General features: G+C 48.0%; 1 protein-coding gene and 1 long non-coding RNA gene across 4 annotated transcripts in view; both read right to left on the bottom strand.

Moving 5' to 3' along the window:
* The window catches only part of ETS1 (ETS proto-oncogene 1, transcription factor), a 514297-nt gene extending 497201 nt beyond the window's left edge, over positions 1-17096 (bottom strand). For 2 of the 3 annotated variants that reach the window (XM_061476135.1, XM_061476136.1), the window contains exons 1-3: positions 16975-17096; positions 10893-10975; positions 9249-9393 (exon numbers count right to left, since the gene is read on the bottom strand). In XM_061476135.1, coding sequence (XP_061332119.1) covers positions 9249-9393; positions 10893-10964 — 217 coding nt within the window. In that variant the 5' untranslated portion in view covers positions 10965-10975; positions 16975-17096. The remainder of the gene's footprint in view (positions 1-9248; positions 9394-10892; positions 10976-16974) is intronic. The other variant, XM_061476137.1, reaches the window with a different exon arrangement.
* LOC133281026 (uncharacterized) overlaps positions 1-20704 on the bottom strand; it is a 75075-nt gene extending 54371 nt beyond the window's left edge. Inside the window, exon 1 of the long non-coding RNA XR_009747344.1 lies at positions 20655-20704. This is a non-coding gene — a long non-coding RNA (uncharacterized LOC133281026). The remainder of the gene's footprint in view (positions 1-20654) is intronic.
* Between the last annotated feature and the right edge of the window lie 3498 nt (positions 20705-24202).

The raw sequence follows: 24202 nt of genomic DNA, 5'->3' as shown, positions 1-24202 counted from the left end.
GCTGAAGCTATGTTTTCTTGCAGTCTCACCACAGGTTTAAAGGGTAGATCCTGGTCTTGAATCCTAACCGCCCCTCACATCACAGGGAAGAAAGCACTATAAAAGAGGAACCCTGCCTCTAGCAGGGGCTCAGAGGTCTATGAAGGAAGGTACCAAAGGATGGACCTACACTGCTCACGCTGGCTGAGAATCTCCCTTCATAAGCTTGATGCTGAAAATAAGCCTACATGCAAATTCCCCCTATGCATCTCAACCTCACTCAAGTCACTTGGAGGCCAGTAAGCCGCTTTCTGCAAGTCTCCCATGGCTCTTCTGCAGAGAAACCATGTTCCTGACACACACACACAACCTCATTAGCTCAGCTTGCTGCCAGAGAGGCAGCCTCCCTCCCCGGGAACCAGCTGCAGAGAGAGAAACCCTGATCCATCCATTGTGAAAGAGCCAACAATTGACCCGCTGCAACTATTCCAGAGCCTATTGATACGCAGTCCCAGAGGGGAAGGTCCATCCGGTGGGCTGTGTAAACTTCAGCACGTGTTGAGCAGCCTGGAGGCAGCTTCAAGGGGATGGCCGCGCTTGTGGTGCGGATTCGCTTAAGGCCTCTGTTCCATTTGTTGTGCAACATCAAGCCCTCGTACAGCGCCGTTCTCCAGGGAGTCCCAGCCACTCGCCTGACCTCAATGAATTAAGCATCGCAGTAAAATGTGCAATGAATTAATCATCTGCATCACCAATGTGAGAAACTGCTACGCGGTGGCTCACAGGCAGCCTTCTGAATGATTTAAGCATCTCACTCCGATGGACTTGCTCTTAAGGGGATGCAGCCAAGGTCTTCCAAATTCCAGCTATAAGATCTCAGCCAGATCTCCTAAATCTGCTGTTCGTCTCCCTGAGAATCCTTCCTCCATAAGAAAAGACTATGGACGATGGGGAAGAGCCACCAGGACTGAGAGCTCAGGTGAATGAAACACCCCACTGTGTAGGTAGAGTGTGCTGGGTTGTACAGACCAGGAATGCAGTCCTTTCAGTCAAACAGTTGATGGCTGCGAGGCAGGAATGAAATGGAGAGATGCTGAGAGAGCAGCAAGAGGGCATGGACCGCATATTTCCTCCCAGAAGCTCCAAACAAGGTGAGAAACTCCACATGCACAGAACAGGGTGTAGTAAGGAAGGTGCAGAAAGCATTTGGGAAAGCTCAGGCCTGGGTCTGCTCTGAAAAGAAGGAATCATTTCCATCCACAGTTAACAGCAAGGGCAGCTCCAGCTTATTTCTGTCCAATTTTAGAAAGAGAGCAGAGAGATGCAATCCCTTACAGGGCTTTCAAGGAATATTCATCCTGATCCTGCCCTTACTCTTGTATGGCTCTAAGTGTGTCATTTCTCCTTCCTGCTCTCCATTTATCCAGCATGCATATAGGCTGCATGGGGTACAGGATGGTCCAATCCTCTTGGAGGTGTCTGTGTATTAGAAACAACAATTGAAAACACAAGACAGACCAACCTAATAGGACTTGCCCCCTCTCCAAATATCTGACAGCGCTGTTTCTCAGACTCAAGTGATGCAAATAGCTCAGATAAGGCTCAGATAAAGTATCTGAGCTCTCAAGGGCTTATCTGAGCTGAACACCAACTCCAGAAATTCCAAAATTTGCCCTGTGGGACTGTCTCCATCGAGCCTGATTTCCATCTGAAGCCTCAACCTCCAGAGGCTGCAGAAACAGCTACTGTTCAAATGCATTCCTGAGATAGCAGGGTGGGATGCAGCAGGGCTGCAGCTCCCCTATCTGGGGCTATCTGGGGATTTGCCTCCTGGTGGGCATGTTGCAAGAGCTGGGCTGATGGCTCAAGGAACCGGTGACGGCACCTTTCACCGCCAGCGCTTGCACTGTAACAGATGAGGTAAAGCCTTCACTTTCTCCTGGCTACAAAGCATTCCCTTCTGGCTTTTGCTTTCAGCTATGTCCCCTCTCAGTAGCTGCTAGCAGAGGGAAGGCTTGTGGGACAGCACTGGACTCCGGTGCCACACCATGAGCTGCATCACAGACGTGTCAGCGTGGACATCGCGCTGAGATTTGGGGTTTCCAAAGCAACAAGATGCCGGGTGCAAAACCCATCCGGGCTTCTCCGAAAATCTCAGCCTGGCAGGATGCAAAGGGAGTCAGCAATCGCAGCGAGGAGCTCTGATCAAACAGACCCAGGCTTGCAGCAGTGGGCAACCTCTAATATTCATTTACAGCAATAAACATCTGTGCTTTGAGATCCAGCCTTTCTGAAACACAGAGAGCTGCGGCGGTCCCAAAATGTGTGAGACCTGGTAGTGAGCATCTGTTTATAGTACACAACTCCGTCTGTGAAAGGAGCCGGGGGAAGTCCAAGGCCAGGCTTAGGGAAGGTAAACGGAGATCTCTTTGTAAAGCTGTCACAAAGGGCCCATTAGCTCACTTACACCTGGACTACAGTCATTCTTTGTCCTGCAGGAGTATCAGGGCTCTCCCATCTTACAGCCAGATCCCATGTGCTGGGTGCTCTATAAACACAGGAGGAAAAGAGAGCAGGAAAAATTCCTTCCCGGGAGATTTGCTACCAAATAAGGAGTGATCTTGTCATTTGTACGCCTAATGGAAATGGAGCAAGGAGAGCAAAAAGAGCCCTCTAAAACCAGCCCAAGCTCTGCAGAATCTACCTCCCGATACAAGCTGAGAAAGATTTCCTCCCTGTGGAGCTTTGAGACCGTCAGAGTTCTCAGGCAAGAATAACAATGAAATTCTATAGGATTGCTCATAAACCATAGGAAGAAAAAAAAAGAGGAAGATTTCATTTCCTACTAAAATATTCCCAACGCCTCATTCCCAAAGGACCGACTTGCCCAAGGGCCACTGCGGAGCGCTGGCTCCCCTTCCACACCGGCACTTCTCCCTGGCTACATCCCAGCGATGGGGGGGAACGTGTGGGCAAGCCACGGGCTCAGCTGTGTTGGCAGCACCAGGGTTAACCGCGGCGGCGCCCTGTAATGCAATGATTTCTGGTTTATTTCAGCAGGGGAAGTGTGTCCCGGCCTGATTAGCCCAATGGTTTCCTCTTTTCCCATAACCTCCAGACCCCCGTGGCCTAAGTGTTTACTTTCTGAAATAAAAAATCTGCTAGTGTTTTTCTTTTTTTCGGGGCATGTGTATTTTGGGAGGATTCGGGGGGAGGAAAGCGGCGAGGGGGAGTTGAATGGGATGGGAGGCTTGCATACACCTCCCTTCTCTCTCCCACCCCTCACCCCCAGCTCCTTTCCAGCTGCAACCTCTGAGCTGAGACTTCTGGCTTCAATGTGAGAGAGAGAGAGAGAGAGGGAAAGGGAGAGAGAAATGTATTAATGAGAGTTCAGTCTCTTGCTTCAGCAGCTATAAACACAGCGAACATCTGGAGGGAGAGAGAGGTGCTTCAGGCTGCCAGGAGCTGAAAGGAACAGGCTGTTTTCAGGGTCCCAGCCCCCTGAGTCCCCCTCTGCCTGCCTGCCTGCATATAGAATCATGGAATGGTTTGTGTTGGAAGGGACCTTAAGGCTCATCCAGCTCCAACCCCTGCCACAGGGACACCTTCCACTAGAGCAGCTTGCTCCAAGCCCCTGTGTCCAACCTGGCCTTGAACACTGCCAGGGATGGGGCAGCCACAGCTTCTCTGGGCACCCTGTGCCAGCGCCTCAGCATCCTCATAGGGAAGAGCTTCTGCCTGATGTCTGGTCTAAATCTCCTTGACCTGGCTTTCCCAGCATCACCCATTGAGCCTTGTCCTGGCCTCAGTTTTGCTGCCCTCCCTGCTCCATGCCTGTGTAGCAAAGCCCAGCTATGTGCTGCTGCAAGGTTGCTGCATACAACCCAGACCTCCTAGAAAGGGTTTTCTGCTGCTTGGTATCCCCAGAGGCAAGTGCTCAGTGCTTGTGGGTCTGTAGGCAAATGAGTTTGGGAAAGCTCAAAAAGAAAAGGCAGCTGTGTGTACCCTGTCTGAAGCAAGCATTTGGTGGTGCAGAATAGCCTCCTCCAATGGAAAAAGAAACAGGGACATCCACATCACACCATCACTACAGAGGGATGAACCCTACCCCAAGACCATCCCAAAACATGTCGTCTTCTGCAGTCATCCTCAAGGCATCACAGAAGCCCTGGGTAGCCTGTTTAGTCCCTTTCTTCCTTGACTCTACATCAAGTTACTCCTTCCCTATGGCACATGGAAGCTGCCAGTGTTGCTGTGGTCCTGGTGCTGCACCTCTTGCTGAGCTCCCACCCTGCTGTTATACTGGAGGACCTCAGCAAATCTGGAGGCATCACCCAGAAAACAAGCAGCAACCTTCCTGCTTTCACCCGGGCTCATCCAGGGGACCAACGCAATCTTTTCCCCCTGCGTGGCAGCAGATCCCCTGCTGACAGCAGTCTGCAGCTCAAGTGGGAAAAGAGCTCCATGCTCATTCTCTGGTGATGACCCAGCATGCAGGGAGCTCCCATGGGGTTTGTCCTTGAGAGGCGAGACAGGGATTTTTCCAGAGTGAGGCAGGAAACAAATGGAAAAGCGAAAGCCTGGATTTTTGTCATTCTATTGCTTCAGTGCAAATCAACCTCTCCAAAGATGACTTGCAGCAGATTACAGCAGTGGGTGCAGGGGGAGCATCATGAGGCATCACAGGGTGGCCTGCACGTGTTTTCCTCACCTGTGAAACAACTGGGATCCACAAAAATCATACTGAGTCCCACTGACCTGAAGAGCAAACCAGCATCCTTCACAGGGTTCTTACAAAAGACACCATGGCTTTGCAACTCATTCACAAGGTGCCTTTTCTCTCCACCAACAGAATGAATTAAATGCTCTTAATGGAGAAAATTATGTGTCCTTCAGCAAGTACAGTAGGTGTGACATGCCTTTAACTGGAGCTAATGAAACAAAGGCTGCCACAAAGAATAAAGGTTAAAGAATATCCATTCTAACCAGGCTACAAACTGACAGACCTCACCTCAGTGGCCAGAAGATGACAACAGAGCCCAGTAGAAAGGGCTCCTTCACCCCCTGGGCTAGAGCAAACAAACAGGGAGAGCCGCAGATGTGGGAATGACCATCAGCAGGTTAGGCAGCAGCACTGAGATGAATTCGCATCCATCACCTCGCTTATCCCTCCCCACGGTGCCTCACCCCTTTTATGCTCCCCCTGTTCTGTTTCCCTTCATCTTCCTCCACGTCCTCCCTTTCCCGCTCCTCATTTATTAAGGAGGGAGAGGACAGGCCGGCCAGTCCAGGAGAAGTCCTGCTAGCTCTGGATCCACAGGCAGATGTGCGTGCCCTGTGGAAAGACCATTCATCTCAGCGGAGAGCCTGCGGAGGAGGCAGCAGCAGCAGCACAGGGGAGGGGGGGAAGTGTTGGAGGAGGCTGAGAAAAGGAAGGAGGCCGCAGTTAAAAATAGGATAAAAGGACATGAAAAAATGCAGATTTTTTTTCTTTTTTTAAGGAAAAAAAAAAAAAGCTTCTCTTGGAAAATGTGCTGCAGCTGGAGAAGCCATCGGGCCGAGCCTGGTCAGCTTTCACCTTCCCCCTCCTCTCTTCTCCTCCCCAAGCCCCCTTCCTCTGAGCATGGGCCTGGAAGATGGCCCAGAAAGTGCTCACAGAAAGAGCTTTCCTCCGGGGATCTCCACCAGGTCTCGTGCCTGCGAAGGAGGGGGAAAAGCAGGGAGAGTTCACCATGGATGCATGTGGTCCCGGTGGGACTCCTGCTTGCAGTCCAGGCTGAGCTGAGAGCTGGGATTGAAGGAAGATCACAGCCAGAGTCAGCAGGGTGAGACATCCCTATCTTGCCTGCATGGGCACAGAGCAGTGCAGCACTGATCCAGCTACAAAGGCTTTGCCTTCCTGCCAAACCCATCACACCACCACTATGGCTGCAGGGACCTGATGTCCATGAAGCACCAGTGGGTCAGATGCAGGGACATACCGCCCTCAAAGCTAACAAACCCCAAATATTGTGGGTTTAGAGGTGGCATTAAGCTAGTATGTCCAGACAGCATCAGCAATGGATTGGGTGAGACTGGGCTCCCGTAGCACCGGCTGGAGTGTTGCTGGGTGTTGCAGATGAGCCTAAGGTGACCCCTTTTATTTCTAACAGTGCCTTGGTGCAGGCAGCCTAACCCAAATCAGCTGGACTGCTTTCACAGAGGCATCAGACCTGCAGCTCTGATTTCTCCTCTAGAAAAGGCTTTAGTTGAATTTTAATTTCTTGCCTTGCAAATCCCAAAGCTGATCCCATTTGCCTCAGTGAAAGCAGGATAACTCCCCCAAATGCTCCTCTAGTGTCCAAAAGGCTGCGAAGCACCTACCGTCCAAGCCTGCTAATACAGTACAACAGAAAAACTTCTTCAGCCACAGTCACTTCATCCCCTGCTTGCCATTAACAACAGTTTTATCTCTCCTATCACTAAAGAAAACAGACCTGCCCAGAGTGAAAGGGGATGTCAAAGTGGCCTTGGCTCAAAAAAACAGCGCAGCCAGGACTATGTCCATGCTGAGCTTACAATATCACTATCAAATCTCTTTCTCTGCTCCAGTTTATGCCTAACCTTTTATCAGCCAAAAAAACTGTACCAGAGGGTAACATTAGGATACTATTACCTTATGAATTAAACATATGGCACTAAGTGTGGCTTTCAGCATCCTTTTGCTTTGGGTAGACACAGGGCACCCTTAATGTTGGTCTACTAGATGGTTCAGGTGAGGTGCAATGTCCTTAATACTCCTGTTCCCTCTGGAGTGGAAAAGCAGAGATACTTTTCATAAACAGGCAGCAGCTCCCTTCTTGCCAGTTTTATTTCTGCCACCTCTGGGATGTGCCATTTGCTTCCTGTGGACCCAGTTTAGGTTGATTCTCAGGGCATTAATAGCCCCAACATGTACAGCACAGATCATGGAAGCAAGCTGAGAAATAAAACTGATTCTATACCTTTTCCAAATTAAATAATAACCCTCCAAAACTGGCCACCCCTTCTTATCTTCATCAACGAGCTAAATCCACATCAGGCTTTCCCTTAACCATATCACTGAATAATCTTATCGGACCTCAAGCAAAGTGTAAACAAACTCACCCAAACTTCAAAGGCAAAATATCTCCTCTAAACACAAGCAGCTCTAACACCTTTAGAAATGCTGTGGGTTTCTATTGCAAGAGGATATATTCACACTTGCATTTTCCTTGTTGACTTGGTTCTTTCACCAACATCAAGACCATGAAAACCAAAATAGCCTCTAGTAGACCAGAACTGAGGACAAATGGTTTTAATGCGCACCCGAAACACAAAGGAGAAATGAAAGACTGTTCCTAGTGGTATATACAAATGAGAGTTTCCTCTCATTTAAAATTAGAAACTGAAGAAACAACAGTATAAAAAAGAGATCAGAGAAAGAGAACCTCATGTTGCAACAGCAAGAAGAATCAGAGGCCTGTCCTACCTGCCCCAATGGACCAAAGGTTTGACTGAAACCTGTTGAAGACAATGTCAGCTTTTTTTTACTGGCTTCACTGCGTTTTGAACCAGGCTCCAGCCTCTGCAACAAGCAATTTCACAGAGCCAGCATGGGGTAATGAAGATCTGGGTTGCAGATATGTTGGTCCCTGGAGAGAGCACTTTCACAGAAAAGGGGAGAGGGCAGTGGGAGAAAAAAACACAAGGAAAAAACTTTCCAGGCACAGATTTGCAAAACGTTTGAGTAAATCCAAATGCTGCAAGGGCAGATTTCATCAGAGCAGAATTGACATCACGCTGAGAGAGGTCACCCACAGGAGTTGAGCAAATAGCTGAAATGAGAACAGCTGAGAATAGGCAGCAGAGTTCTGCTCCAGCCACAAGCGCAGCGCTCTGCGTCCATCTCCTGCTCACACACAAGTGTTCACCAAAGGAGGAAAAAAAAACCCCAAATGCCTGAATATTTGCCAAGGAGAGATTTCAAACCGTACGTTTGACCGCAACAGTCACTGGTTCTGCTGAACTCTTTAGCTGCAAAAGGTCTCTAAACATCAGGGCTTCTCCCCTCCCAAGGGCCCAATGTGCATAACTAACGAGCCAGGAACAAGTCACAGAAGACCAGCACATGCCATGCAAAAGCTTACATGGGATTTAAGTGCTTCATGATAGGCTTATGTGGGACTTAAGTGAAACATAAACTTCATATTGGCCCTTTGCAGAGGTCACAGTCGTGCAACTTGAGCTCTTTCACTCAGTTCTCTGCCGTGGCATACCTGAGCCCTCTCCTCGCCGCAGTACAGCAGGGCTCTTTGCCGATGCCTCATCACCCATCCCACAGGCAGAAGGACCAGCTGCCTGCCCAACATCTGCTCTGCAAGTTGGTTGTACAAGAAGCAGCCCAAACTGCAAACTCAGCTTGAAGAATCACCGGTTGAACAACGCACGGGGCAAGAATTAGTCACCAGTGATTTTGTAACGACTTTCAAACCATGAACACATTAGAGAAAACAAGCCTCTACTCCGAGTCAGGGAACTGCACATTGCAACCATACAGCACGGCGTGACCACACATCTTCAGCTGTCGTTACCTGAAGATCATGCCACCACCCTCCCGTGGAGGAAGGCAATGAGCTAGTAAGAGCGAGGCATCCAAAATCACTACCACAGCAGAAATAAAACCAGGGAGTTCTCAGCTCCTTGCAACTCTCCATGAAGGCCACTTTCCAAAGCCACAGCAGTCCTACTAATGCCATGAGAAACGCTGAAGGTGCAATCAGCATGTTAGCATGTCCACCTTGCCTCCCATGGTATCTTCCCATGTCTGTAAAGACCCCAGGGAGCAGCAACCAGGGCTGCAGTCAATAAAATCAAATTTGGTGCACACAGGACGTCAAAATCGCTACCCAAAAGAGGAGGGGGGTTCTTCCAGCTGAACACCCACACTATGGCAGGGACTAGGGATCCTTCAGCATTTCTCAGACAAGAGTACAATAGTTAAACAAACCGACTTTAAAGTTCTTATCTGTTTCCTGGCCTCATGTCCACTGAGGGAGACCCTTGGCAGCCAGCTACACATGGTGATGCTATGGTAGCTGCCCTATGGCAATAAATGAAGTCAGGACTGGGGCAGAAAGGAAGGAGGGAACAGGCTGGACAACAAACAAGAGCATGGGGGGCCTTTGAGGCTTGTGTTTTCACCTAAACACACTGGCTAAGCCCCCCAGTGTGGAAAGGTGCCCCACATCCATCCCGGTATGGTGTCCTACCTGTGCTGTAGTGCTCCAGGCCGGTGGGCACCTCTTGTGTGGCAGGTTCATCCCAGAGTGGGCAGCACATCCTGGGCTGGCAGCAGGTGGACTGAAAGCCACAGGTCACCCAGGGATCATCACAGGGGCCGGAGGCACCTTGCTTCTGGGAGCAGGAGGAGGAAAGGCATCAATCAGTGCACCTCATCCCCCTCACAAATCAGGCACAAAGCCCTCAGCCAGCAGTGTTTGCTCAGAAGGAATAGTATCATCCAAACATGCTTGGCTGAGCGGTGTCTTGACAGGGCTAAAAAGCCCCTTTTATAAACAAGTGTGAGGAAACAAAGATAAAGGGGATGGCAGCATATTTATATAAACCTATTTATTATTACATCTTATATTGTATTATTATATGCTTACTCATAATCCATCATATCTCTATAATGTATTGATTACATGTGTGATATAGGTGTGTATATACCCACATACGTAATACTAGGTTATAAATGTCATTATACATTACACGTTTCTTTTTATTGGATAGAGTTAAATATATACCTTATAAACAAAACCGATGGATTATATGTACTAGCATATATGGGTATATGAGAACAATCCCAGGATATAATCTTATTTTATACATGTGTATTTTATACATATGAAATATGTGTGTGTATATATACAGTATATGTTTGTATATACCTGATATACATATTTACCACGTACACATAAATGTATATATGTATAATATATACGGTACATATAAGAGTATGTCTTTGTATGAGAGGATAACAATATATACATATACTGTACTATAACATATACTATAAAACTCATGTTGTTTTCATTTATTATTAGTATTATTTCCCTGCATGGAAGTAGATTTCCTTCACCTCCAATCAATACTTAAAAGCCAAATGCATGCTTGGAACCATTTAAAGGGAAGATTCTGAGCTGTGTTTGAAATATTCCATGTGTCAGCATGCTCTTTTCTTCTTCAGTTGGAAGAAAATCTTGCTTTCTAGCAAGTCTTTGAGCAGCCTGGTGTCTCAGCTCAGAGTCACAGCTTTCATCTGACCTTGTCTAGTACCTTTAGCACTGCTCAGCATGTCTTTGGACAAATGTCTATTAATGTGATTTCTCTAAACAAGGGCCTAATTTAAATACGGGTTGAAGCACTGTCAGACCTGTCCCATAGATGATGGCAGTCAGCACAGGCATGCCCTGGATCTAACATATATTATACATAACCACTGCTCCACAGACAGAAAGGAGTTCAGGAGAGCTCCAGAAAACCAGCTGAAACCTTTCCAAAGCCTGATTTGCTTTGTGCTGATCCCACTCCATTCATCCACAGCAGGTGAAGGTCAGCGCGGGGAGCGGAGGCACTGGGACAATGGTTACCCCTAACAATCCTGCTCAAAACACAAGCGCAGGAAATCCGATGCGGCGATCCTGTTTCCACTGGAGGTTTGCAAGCTCGAGAGGTTCAGATAAGCTCTGGGTAAACACTCAGTGTTTGGGCTCTGCTCTGAGCAACGTAAAACCTTAGAGTATTTAGCGGTCGACACCAAGCTGTGTCAGCGAATGGGCCGGCAAAGTCACAGCAACCAAAGAGAAAACCCACTACTGGGGGTAGAAAAATAACCCCAATTCCTTTCTTACCATCACTCCAGGGCGAGGTAAAGGATAAGGGGCTGGGTTGCCGATGGTTGTGTCCATATAGTAACTCATCATCTTGGAAGTGCCTGCAGAAATGGAGATAGACATTAGATGCCCTGCTGCAGAAGGCATACAGATTGATAGCATCAGCTAAATCTGTGCTTTCTAACACATATAAAGCTAGGACCAGGCTGTCATCTTAATGTGTTTAAGCTGGAAAAGTTAAGAGGAAAAAAATAGCTGTATTAATAGCAGATATTGTGATTAGATGTGTTGTATCAACAGTGCAAACACACAGATCCATTAGTGTAAACTGATGAGAGCCTGACAATGGTGAATGAATTATCACCTGGAAGCTGATGGTGCTGCTCTGAGGGAAGATGAGATCATATTTCCTTGGCTGTGGAATCAGTGGGGAACTGTTGCCAGTCTTTTTTCTTTTGAGATAATATATAAAAAAAAAAGGCAAGCCGGTTTGTTGAGATCAACACCTTTCCTGTAAAAGTTTACTCAAAACCAGTCCTTTTCACAAAGGACTTCACTGTCTACAAGAGACTCTGCTTTCCTGCATTAGCTTACGTTCCTCTTGCTAAAGCTCGCCCTTGCATTGCTGAGGTGTATTCCTGAGCGCACTAAGTAGCCATCTCAGCCCACAGCTGCTCCTTCTACCAGTGCGCTTCATTTTAATCATCCACCAGCTTGTTTCTGTAGCTGAAGTGAAGGAGGTGCCAACTGGCTTTGTTTTCAAGTACACAGATGTTTATCCCCCTCCTCCTTTGAACGCACAGTGTAAAATGCAGGGCCAATGTGCTTTTTGTGTTTTGGTGAATATGACTCTTAAAGAGTCAAGAGGGAATACCCTGGGCTCAGAAGGCTATGACCTGGAGCCAAAGGGAACAGCTATTTTAATCACGCTGATACAGGGCATAACCTGCGATATGGAAGAGCTGCCACTGCTTTAACCTCTCTGAGGACACAACAGCCCCAAAACAGCTCCCTTTTAATTTCTGCAGAGCCTCTGGGGTTAGCAAACCCCCTGCAAATGGCAGAGCCTGCTTCAGCCGTGCCACACTCACTGCCTCAGCAAACTGGGACTCCAGAGAGCAGCTCCCACCACCCTCCGTGACTAATGGCCAAATGTGAAACACCTGCATGTGTATGCGTATGAAATTATTGTCATCATTTCCTGCTTGTTATTACTAACTCCCGCCCTATCACCCAGTCTGTTTCTCTTTGCACTTAGAGCGAAAACCAACCGTATCACAAGTTACTGTGGCTGAGAAGCCTTAACTAATCTCAGCATCTGTGCACACCCTACCAGCCTCCTCTAAGGAGGTGTTAAAACACATTCGCTCTAAATCTGCTTGCATCTGCAGCATCCAGCAGCTTGGTAGAGTAAAGAAGGTGCTTAGAGTCCACTTTTGCGACTCACCTAATGAAGAGCAAGACACTCAGTCCCATTCCATCACACACCTATCCCCTGATCCTAACCTTAAACTAGTGTAAATCACCTCATATAAACATGAAATGGTTTCCCTCTTGCTCTAGAGACTAGTGCTGCAAACTGCACCAAAACAAGCACTGCAGAAGAGAAACAGAGAAACCTCCAGGCTCATTCACCTATTTCAATGCCACACACATATCTGAGAGTAAGGAGTTACAGCATTAAAACAGCAGTTAAACCAGCAGCCCCCACCAGCAGCTTTTTCCTGCTTTGCAGCTTGTGCAATAGGCAGTTGGGGTTTGTTGGTTGTTTTTCTCCCTTTGATCAAGACACCAAAGTCACACCAGTTCTTGAGAAGCACTTTCATGCCTCGCTGAGTGGTGTTTGCATCTTTCTCAGGGTGCAGCTGAACCTTCCAGCAAAGAGCCACACGTTGGTGCACGAAGCAGCATATGCTTCGGTGGCAGGAGAAGCACTAAACCCATCCTGACACCCAGGAGAAGGCTTCGTGCAATGAAGAGCATCACTAAGATAGTCTTACACTGTCTAAAGGGGCCTACAAGAAAGCTGGAGAGGGGCTTCTGGCAAAGGCCATGTAGGAACAGGGGAAGGGGGAATGGCTTTAAACTGGCATGCTGTGATTCCATTCTATAATTCCATTAAGATTGTAAGAGCTGTAAAGCAGCACCCACAACCTCCTCCCGAGCCCTGCAAAAGGGGAATTACCATCTCTAGGCAGCAGCTCCAATTGTTTTATAGCAAGGACGGCTTGCTTTTGGGTTTCTCTTCCCCTCCAAGCTGTACTGTTAAAAAGCACAAGTGGGGATCAGAAATACAATGCAAGCCTCTGCAACCATTTGCAGCACTGTCTGAGACAAGCCCAACTTAACACGCAAGATGAATCAGTCCTCCAACCTGCTGCAGGTTTTTGTGGGTGATGACAGTTAAACAGCAGAGAGACACAGGCTTTTAGGCTGTGAAAAGGGCCTGGAAGACAAACCCTGCTAGAAAAAGGCGGGCAAGCAGATTCTAGGCACAAAATAATTGTGCTCTGGAAAAGGCAGGTATGCAAGGCCAGCACCAGGAGGCAAGATGACAGCAGAAAGGGAGCTCCGCAGTGCTTTGTCCAGGCTAATTTTAACAGAACTTCCACCACTTCCCATAGGAAACTACTTCACAGCCCAATACATCTCCCACTGTCAGCAAGTTTCCCTGATGTTTGAGTGATATTTTTCTTCTCTTTAGCTTCCTCTAATAAGAGCCTAAATAGTTGCTCTCCTCCCCTTGGCCACCATTAGATAGCTCTAATGACCACTCAGGAGCTTGCAGCTGAACTAAATTCAATGATAGCTCTCTTCATGGCAGGTAACTTGGCTGATATTAAGGAAATCACTGCAGATTGACACCAAGATAATCAAGATCCACAGCTTGCTGAGAGCTGTTAATAAATAGAGGGGAATCAGAGCCATTTGGTAAAATCCTTAATGACTTAACAGCTTGACTTCAGACTTATTGTTTGCTCTTATTATTCCTGCCTTATTGTGAAAACATGTGTGGGAGAGAAGCAGCATTTATTTTGGGACCTGATCAAGCACCAGCCAAAGCTATTAGACTCTTGGGCCATTTCTAAACTAAATTAAATTTCTAATTTCATTTCAACATCCTTCCCCTCTCTTTTACAAGGGATATATCTATTTTTTAAACAGATTACCAAGCTTAGTTTGAAAAGGGAGAAGCGTTTATCCTCCCGATTGACACACACCCCCATGCAGAAGTTAGGAAGAAATGAAAAACGTGTATTAAAGCAAAGCAAACTTTGTCTACTGGATGTCTGAAGACCCTTAACAGTATTCTCCTATAGTGCTTTATGTTGTTTTAAGGATGAGAAAAGGGGAGTGAGACCACAGTGAGTTCCCTGTGGCAGACTCAAGGCCAGAAGCTCCATCTCTCTTGCCCAGTCTAGTGCTCTGTAATGGGTCTCCTCTATCTGTTGTAAAATCCTGTGGCTCGGATTGCTCCCCAGTTTCAACATACAGCTTCTGCCCATCCCACATCTCAAAGCCAACCAGTAAATAAAGGTATCACTGCAGGGTGGTACAAGTGGGGCGGCAGCAAAACAGCATTTGGGCGCTTCTCTCCATCCCAATAAACCAACAAGATTCCCTTTCCATAGGATTAGATGGGGAGCATTAGCAACCCCATCAAATATATTTTTGACTTCAAGAAGGTGAGTCAAGACTTTAAGAATGAGAAGCAGCGCTTTCAACATGAGCATCCTCCCTGAGTGGCAGCGCTGGCAGCTCCCTGACCCAAAGCTGCTTAGTGATAGCCACTTTATTTTTACATCAAGTAATAATTTATCATGTTTAGGAGGGGTGGAAATGACATCCTTCCGCAAGGCTTTAACCCTTGAAATCCTGGCACTTTCCAGGCCGCCTGCCAATTCAGTCCTCAGGGGAAAGAGTGTTTGTTGATCTGTTGGCATGTTAAAAACCTCATTCAATTCATCAAACGCTAGCACCAGCTTAAAATAAAAGAAGCATCCCTAAACTGGGGGCATGAGGAATAGAAATGAGCATTCTTCTCTTGCTGCCTCTTTACAACCCATGCTTTCTAACAGATCTGTTTCATACCAGGGGGTCCCACATTTATGATTTTAAAACTTTGCAGTGTTCTCAAAGGTAACACCTGATTTACTGAAGGCGAACCAGGCAAGGCAGCAAATAGTGATGCTATGGTGAAGAGAGCAATATAGTAATTGCTCTTCTGCACCCTCTGTAGATACTCCATGAGATGAAACGGCTTGGCTAAGGTCACAGGGAGAAAGTGAGGATGAAAGGTGAGTGAGCTCCTCAGCCACTCTCTTAACTACTCAGCACTGATTGCATTCAGATTAGCATTGCCACAGGGAGGTTGCCCGAGCTGTTTCTGGGGATGATGCAGGTAACAGGGGCAGGGCAGGCTGCCTGTCAGCACCCCACTCACTGCTTTAATGCTGGCCTCTTCCTTTCCTCAGTAGCTGTCAGATCTGAAGGAGATATGATGGTACTTTAGGTGCCTTCCCATCTGCTTGCACGAAATCTAGCCAGGATGGATGACAGTGGTCATGAGACAGTGCCATGACAGTTAAACTTTGGACCAGTCGCACATACACATGTGCCCACAAGCCCTCGTTCTCTGCCCTTGATAGTAAACATCTGTTTGCTCTATATTTTCCTTTACCCTGCTCATTAATCTATGACTTGGCTGCTATTTTATAGTTAAGCTAAAATAACACCACCATCAACAGCACCACCGCATCCATAGCAAGCTGACGGCGCGGGCTATGGCAAGGAGAGGGGTTTAGGTGGGAGAACAGCCAGAGAGGCTGTTGCCATTAAATCCTGCTGCTCTCTCTTGGATCGTAACACCTACTTGCAATTGCAGGAAGATGTGAAGGGGGGGGGAGGTTAATTAGGTCATCTGTTATTTCACTCATGGATGTCCCTCTGTGAAATAATAGTCTTGCAGCACAGCATCACGAGCCAAATCCTCATCTGGGGCAAAGCAAAGTGGGGGAGAGCTGGATAAGTTTCCCACTGCTTAGCAATGGATCCTTTGCATCAGGGAAGGATATGACCCAGCAAGGAGAGCCCAAACTGCCCCTGTTCAAGGGGGGCTTGGTCAGGGGTTATGGCCCAGCAGAAAATAGTTTACATGGCAGGCAGGGGAAAGCTTAAAACCCACCCAAATTAGAGGCATCAGGAATAGCCTGTAAGCAGGAAACTGCTCTGGACCCAGCCCACAGCCCCCAAAGGTGTCAGTTGACAGCACAGGATGGAAAGTTCATGGTAACTGTGCTACCAAATGACTGGCCACATGCAAAGCAATGATTTAGAGGCTAATGAGAAGGGTGAAGGCCTTGGCTGTGATCCTCAGGGACTCACAATTCCCACTGGCTCTTTTTGGCTGGATGAGGGGGCAGGATCGTGCCCTTCCCAAGGAATGGCAGCAGCACGGCAGCACATCCCTGTGGCTGTCACACTTAAGGCTCCAGTTCCTCCCAAAAGCAAATGCTGGCACCTGTGGCACTTTCTGCCCTGCGGGGGCTGGCATTGCTATGGAAAACATGCTGAGATGCGGCAGCAAACCCCTTACAAGCATCCCCCCCCCCCCCCCCAAGGCAGAAATCAGTCCCAGTTTGAGGGGCTACACCTTCCCTATCTGTCTGTGCATAGGGCTGGAGGGAGTCAAGTGAGCATCCGACTTCGCTTCTCCCCCTGCCTAGCAAGGAAAACGAACCAAACCCCTTTCAAATCAAAGTGCAACTCGAAACATGAAAGGAACTGCACATCTAATTCATGGTAATAATGCCAAGGCACAGCCTTCTAGATGAGGAAAATAATAATGTTCTCTTAAACATGCACATACAATTTATAGATTCTATACATACAAAAAGAGAAGGGATTTTTAAAGGGAAGCATCAGCTCAGACATTTATAGAAGCTCCTGCAGTACTCTTAGCAAACACATGAATCAGTTGCTGGGTGAAACTGGAAATGGAGGGAGTAAATCACCAGCAAAACAAGTCTTAGCTGTCCTGAAAACAAACCCAGGTACCTACAACCCACACAAGAACTTAAAGAGATTCTCTCCCACTTACTACTTAGCTGAAAGATCAGGGGGAAAGTTTATGTCCTCCACAGCTTCCCACACTTGTCTCCGAGCTCTTTCCAACTACCTGGTGTTATCCTCTGCGCTGGAGCTGGAGAGGATGGAAATACCATAGTGTTTGCAGCAGGGCCGCCTATTCAAAGGGAGGGGGAGTGGTCAGCTCCGCATCCAGGGCGGTGGGAAAGGCGAGCTCCACGCTGGAGCCATTGCCAGCCAGGAAAATCCACCTCTGGCAGATGGCATGCCAGTGGAAAGATTAAAGCTGTTGGATGGAGGTGGTTATGGGGGGAGCCTCCTGCTGGCCCCCCAGTGCTGTGGCCTTTGGGTCTGTGCTCTCCTGCGTCCTGTAAAGCAATCTGAGTAACTTCACACGTGTTGCGCCAGCCCCTGAAGTCCCTGTGAAGTGGTGGTTATTCCTTCACAACAACCAAAACCAAAGCACGCAGGACATGACCAGGGTGAGGTTTATCTAGCCCTACTAACCCATGTTATGATTCCCCACCCTTAGCTCAGCTGCTGCCTCTGAGGCTAATGGAAGAAAATGCTGTTTCCTCCTGAAAGGCCCCTGGGTACCTCAGTGTTTTCTGCTCTCCTGCATATCCCAGGGCATTGCTGGCTCCAGAGCACTGTGGTCTCTGCTGTCTGCCTTACCCACAGTCCTGGGATGGATCCAGCCTGGCAGCATACCCAAAACCCCCTTATCACAAGCCTCTGGTACCAGGCATACCACCCCAACACCCACCCTGGGCAGCTGCTGCGTGCTTTTAAAAGCATAAAGGCTGAAGCAAACTCCCCTTCTATAAGGCACAAGGGAGGGGAGATGCTCGGGCAGCGCTGGGAGGCACTGGTTCGGCTCCTTCCTCTGATGGAGACAACAGTCCTAACGTGCATCACCCCAAAGGCTGCTTTCAACACAAGATGCTAAAGGAGGAGGCCAGGGGCTCTCTAGAGAGGAGAAGGCTGCTGGGACCAGAAGGGCAGATGGGTGCTTTCCCAGCTGGGCTGCAAAAGAGAAGAGGGCAGAAACACAGACTGCAGTGGGCTCAGTCCAAAACCCTCAGGGTAAATCACCCGCTCCACTCCGGGAGAGCAGGACCCTCTCCCAACACCTAACATCCTCACAGCATGGCCAGGGACCTCCGAAGCCCCATCAATAACCCCCTGATCCTGGATGCAGGAGGACATGCCCATCCTGCCTCTCTTGCTCTGCCTCTCCAGGCAGTAAAGCTGCCTTTTCCTCCAGGAGAGGGCTCCAGGCTGAAAATCCTCTCTGGCTGCAGCACAGATCCCTGTCACGCCGCCTTCGTGAGCAACCCCTGCCAGCAGCCCCAGGAGGGAGGCAAAGCCCAAACACCAAGGGTTGCAGATGTGCTGTTCTGGGACATTTTGTTTATGGGCAAAATGGGAGGCTGGGAACAGCTGCTGCGATTCCCCCTTGAAATCCTAATGGCAAGCTGTAATGTAGCAGCAAAAAACGAGAACACAGCCATGGGACTCAGCCCTTCCCTGGCTTTCAGGGAAGATTGCAGCATCCTTACAATTAACAAAAGCAGCATGTACATCTAAGCCCTGTCACTGGAGCACTGATTGTCTGGGGAGAGAAATAACTCCTGGGGACACCCTTTCCCAGTCCAAAACTGGGCATTGTAGATGCACATTGGCAAAGTGCAGACCAAAGCTGTATTTGTTCTCACGTGGATAATTTCTGCCTACACAGGGCTTCTCAGGCATCTACTGCTTCCAAATGCTTCCCAGAGAAATCCAATGTGCAGAACTAGTGTTCACAAGGCATAAAGGTCTCTCCTGTTCTTCACACCCCCCAGTCCGACACATTGCTCATATGCACGTGGCGACAAATAGTAAGAACCCCCAATATTTATGCACATAAAACTGTTAACAGATCCTTCGAGGATTTTCTCCTAAATGAATAATGAACCTCTCCTCTAGGCCTTACCTTAACTTAGAAGCACACAGCTACAGGTGACCCGAATAGATGTTACCTGTTGACTTGCAGCCGTAAGGCACGGATGGCTCTTGTAGCTATTTTAACACAGGAAATGATTTACAGGGTTCCCATCTTCTCGGGAAGGTTTCCAGCCTCCTTGGGCTTTGGTACAAAGGCTCGGTCACGTCTGAGCACCAAAGGGGTGGAATGCATCCAGCAATCCATTTTTATCTGGGCAACTCTTCCCTAGGCTCCAGGATAACCCCACTGGCAGCTGCAAACAAGATGTCTTTCCCTGGGCTGGATGCTTTGCTCTGCAGCAGACGGTTCTTCCGATACAATAATCTATATATTAATAGCCACTCTATTATGGCTGTCCAATGGACTGTGTGTCTGCAAAATGAGAGGCTTCTGGTTCGGGCTGTTTCTTATAAGGCAGCATGATGTCTGCTGCGTGCAGATCACCTCCCTCAGCTCGCACATGGCCGCCTGCTTTCAGGGTCGCTGCTGTCCCATCAGTCACCTAAACCGGTCGCTTCAGCTCCCAACAGAAGGTTGGGTTGAATTTCGGGTAGCTCATGGAATTCATCACAAAGCCATTGTGCTTCGAGAAGTACTTTCCATTCCAGATGGTTTGGATTTTCTTTGTACTTGTAAAAAAATTAAATGATTCCTTAATGCTGAACTTAAGCAGTTATTAATGTTTTTACTGAATCTGAGGTGTCCTGTGGATGTTCCGCAGGTTGTGCGCTGGTAGGCTGCTTAAATTTAGAGGCACGTGGGCACACAGGCTCCTTCTGGGAGCTGCTGGACATAAGTGTCAGCAGAAACAGCCCCTTTCCCAATAAGCTACCCATATCACCATTTTGGACTAGAGGAGTGGATGGAAAATGAGAGCAGCATCATGCTGAAAGTGGCTATGACTGCAGAGGGTCGCGGTTTGCATCCTGGTGCTGAGCACAGATCTCCTGGGCAAAATTCAACGCAACCAGAGTTTCACTGGCTGTCCCCTATCACCTCATAGCCCCCAGATGACTTCCCAGGGATAGATCCTGCAGACCTGTGGTCCTGCTAGAGGATCATAAGACACTAAAGGTGAGAAGCTGCATGTAATAAGCTTCCACATCGCTTTATGGATCTGTAAGTATCATCATTTCCATATTACAGTGGAAAAACAGAGCAGGAACTGATAAAATGACCCTGAGTGCCTGAATCTATCTGCTTTTAGTTGGTGTTGCATGCTGACCCTTGTAGAAGGGAGCAAAAGAAAGGGATCTTGATTTGCAAGGATACCTTCCCAGCCTCTGTTTGCCCTAGGAAAGGGTGATACAGCCAGATCAATGAGCTGCCTGGGTGTGTAAATACCACGGCAGGTTTGTCCAGGCTGCAGCACCATTGCCTCCTGCCCCTCCTCAAAATCAAGGCAATGACACGCAGCCTGTGCCCCAGATGCTTCAGCAATGGTCCACCAAGAGCTGTGCACATCTGGTCTGCAGGTGCTGAGGCTTTCTGTTGCTGGCTAGTCTCAAAAGCAAACTATAGGCACCACCAGGGCTCTAGCCAGCAAGTCAGGGATGGACACCCGATTAATTGCCTCCTTGTATGTAGCCCAAAGATGCTGCTTGCCCTCTTGAAGTCAAGGGGAAATCTCTGTCCTCAAAAGCAAGAGAATAAGGGCTTATGTAGAATCACAGAATCCCAGACTGGTTTGGGTTGGAAGAGACCTTAAAGCTCATCCAGTTCCAACCCCTGCCATGGGCAGGGACACCTTCCACTAGAGCAGCTTGCTCCAAGCCCCTGTGTCCAGCCTGGCCTTGAACACTGCCAGGGATGGGGCAACCACAGCTTCTCTGGGCACCCTGTGCCAGCGCCTCAGCACCCTCACACGGAAGAACTGCCTAATGTCTCATCTAATTCCCCCTTCTGTGTGTTTAAAGCCATTCCCCCTCATCCTGCCTAAATTCATTCCATCCTCAGGTCAGGCAGGAGCTCAGATCAGTCATAGTGGATGTGACATGATGGATGCACGCAGTCAGTGACAGTCAGTGAAACTCAGATACACACTAAAAGAGAAGCAGTTCAGGGTCTATGGCAGCTCAAAACTGGTCCACACATGACTTTTGTGAGGCTATATTAGGTTAGAGACTGCTACAGTTAAATCCCCTTCATATGGATTGAGTTAATTGCTATAAACTCGCTCATACGTGGTTTATCTCACTTCTATAAGGGGTACGAGAGCAGTACAGAAACAGGCTTTAAATAACAAACGTCTGAAGATGACAGACTGGCTTGGGTGTGATACTATGTGCAGAAAAATTCCCTCCTTCAGCTTTGAGTTTTCATTTTTAGTCCATACACATGCCTGTAAATACATATATGAGTATATACAGGATAACCCACAATAACACCAAGTCCCATCCATCTTCTCATTGTGGAAGTGAGGGATTTCCACTTAGCTCTAACTCTGATGTTAAGCAACATCTCTGGGGAAGTTGTAGCTATAACATTGCCAGTTTGAGCCCTTAAAATGCAGATCTGTGAATTTTGCCTTGTAAGCACACCAAAAAACTCATCCTTCTTCTAAAAGCCAATGTGAATATGATCACTGTAACCTCCTCACTCCCACCATTAACAGCTCAGGAGAGGGACACACAGGAACTCCTGAAAACTCTGAGAAAAAGGTAAATCAGTTACAATTCATGAAGATATTAGCTGTAAAACCAGTCATCAAGGACCAGTTAGGCCTGTTGGTTGGGAGGAGGATCTTTTATTAGGCTGCCTGATACACTCAGGAGAAAAAGCAGATAGGATTTCATCACACAGCCCCTCTTCAGATCTGCGAATTCAAATCCTCATCCCCAATCATTTAATCTGAGACTATAAAGCCAGATTTCAGAAGTGCTCTTTTCCCAGGCAGGCGTATAAATAAAGATCAGATACACAAAACTGCTATCAGCTAACAATTCCTGCTCAAACACATCTGGCCAGATTTCAAAACGAATTCAGCAGCCAGTTAATCACTTGCTCTTTATTACTTAACTTACTATTAGCACTGGGGGTAAAAAAAGAGAGATATTTTGGTTTTCTTTTATCTGGTCACAGATTCCCTGCATCTTGCTGCAGTGAAATTCAAAAGGCTGATCAAAATCTTGACATTTGTAAGGAGTCAACCGCTTCTCAAGCCGGTATAAAAATACGGGAAACGAATCGGGATCATTTAACTGCTTCCCTTTGCATCTTCTTTGTGAAAACGTAAGATTAGCACCGCAGCAAAAATGTCCTATAAAGCCCATTCTGAAAATGCTTCTTATGCTTAAACCAGGAGGAGAATGAATGGGAAGCAGGAATTGATGCTGTTGCTGTTGCCTGAGAGCTTGGTCCCCTCATGCTCTCTAGATACTGGTTTAGGTACTGAGAGGAGATTTAGATGAGGTATAAGGAAGTTCTTCACTATGAGCTGCGCACAGGCTGGAGGCGTTTCAGCACAGTGCTCTAATGGATCACCTAAACCAATGCAAAAATACGTGTATCTGATAAAATATACGCTGTTTCCAGAACGAGCAGAAGGAGAATAATACAGTAGCAGATATGGGAGGCTTGGTTTTGTGGAAATGAGTTATTAACATGTCCTTTACCTCCCTGTTTATTTTCCACATGGTTCCAGGTCAAGGAAAGTTTGGCTGTGACAAAGCGTAGGCTTTGGGAACAGCTGTGCCTTTTCATATTTAATTCCTGAGCTCCACGAGGCACGTTTGGACACATTCTCTTTTGAATCCTCTGTCGATTATCAGGGGGAGCTCAGGCAGGATAACAGGACACAGGTGACATCCCCCAGGAGGAGAGATGTTCCCTTCTGTGAAAGACACCAAGAGCTCCAGGAGGAAGAAAGAGGGAAAACAGTGCTAGTACCGGCAGGCTTATACATGCTGTCACCGTGGCTGCCTGGCGATGGAGGGGTGATTTATGGCCAGGCTGGGATCGCAGTGCTGGGTCCCACATGTGGAGTGAAAGTGGAAGTGTGTGGGAGGGAGGGGAAGCAGCAGCATCTCATTTATCAGCGCTCCCAGGGCCGAGCAGGTTTCCACCCGGACACAGGCTGCGTTAAGGCACGTTTCACATCTCCCATGCAGCACTACAAGGGCATGCCCAGGTCCCAGCATCATAGATTCGTGGCATGACAGGATGGTTTGGGTTGGAAGGGACTTTAAAGCTCATCAGCTCCAACCCCTGCCACGGGCAGGGACACCTTCCACTGGAGCAGCTTGCTCCAAGCCTCTGTGTCCAACCTGGCCTTGAGCACTGCCAGGGATGGGGCAGCCACAGCTTCTCTGGGCACCCTGTGCCAGCACCTCAGCACCCTCACAGGGAAGAGCTTCTGCCTAAGAGCTCATCTCAGTCTCCCCTCTGGCAGGTTAAAGCCATTCCCCTTGGCCTGTCCCTACTGACCCTTGTCAAAAGCCCCTCTCCAGCTTTCTTGTTGGCCCCTTTACACACTGAAAGCTGCTCTTAAGGTCTCCTGGAGCCTTCTCCAGGCTGAACAACCGCAGCATCCATCCTCTGGGAATAGTTGAGGCTGGCATACCTACCCAGGAGAGGGGGAACCCTCAGCAGTGTCCTATGTCCTGCTCTAAGTGTTTCATGAACCTTTCTACCCTCCACAGGTCTCCAAAACAAGCCACCCCAGGCAGCTTCAGATGCCCCAGCCTGCCTTCTGCAGGAGCCAGCTTGGGCCTGTGCATTTTAAGCAGAGCAAGGGGGGATGGAGAAGAGGGGGGTCACAGCAGGGTGAGCTGATGAGCAGCAAATAATCCTAATTTATGCAAAAAGCAGTCTGGAAAAAAATGACATTCCTGGTTGTCTGCATATGTAATATAGAGAAACCCTAAATAAAGGGGCCAAAGATTTTTCAATGAATTAGACCTTTATCCTCTGAGCATCCCAGAGCTCAGCCCATGAATTTGGGTGAGTTTGCCTTTTTAATTGCTCTGTCTTTCTAATGCAGGCTATTTAGAAACCGCACCAACAATGCCCTATTGGAAACCGAACAGGTCATTTGGGCTACAGCTTTTATCTGGTTTTCCACCATCTTAGACAACAAACAAGCCATTAATGTCTGGAAACACAGCTTTGATTTCAACTTCGAAACCACAGCCAAGATCACTGCCAGTGGTGCCCTGTGTCACATTTAAGGCCAGCCTATGCCCCAGTGGGGATTAATTCCTCCCTGCCTTATATCTGGGTGACCACATGCACCTCCCATCTCAGTGGAGAT

This window comes from Pezoporus flaviventris, unplaced genomic scaffold, assembly GCF_033815535.1.
Source record: "Pezoporus flaviventris isolate CSIRO_AGI_PZ_B2104156 unplaced genomic scaffold, CSIRO_AGI_Pfla_v1 ptg000093l, whole genome shotgun sequence".
Classification (NCBI taxonomy): Eukaryota; Metazoa; Chordata; class Aves; order Psittaciformes; family Psittacidae; genus Pezoporus; species Pezoporus flaviventris.
The sequence above is the reverse complement of the archived record's forward strand: the minus strand, read 5'-3'. Positions and strand labels throughout refer to the sequence as shown.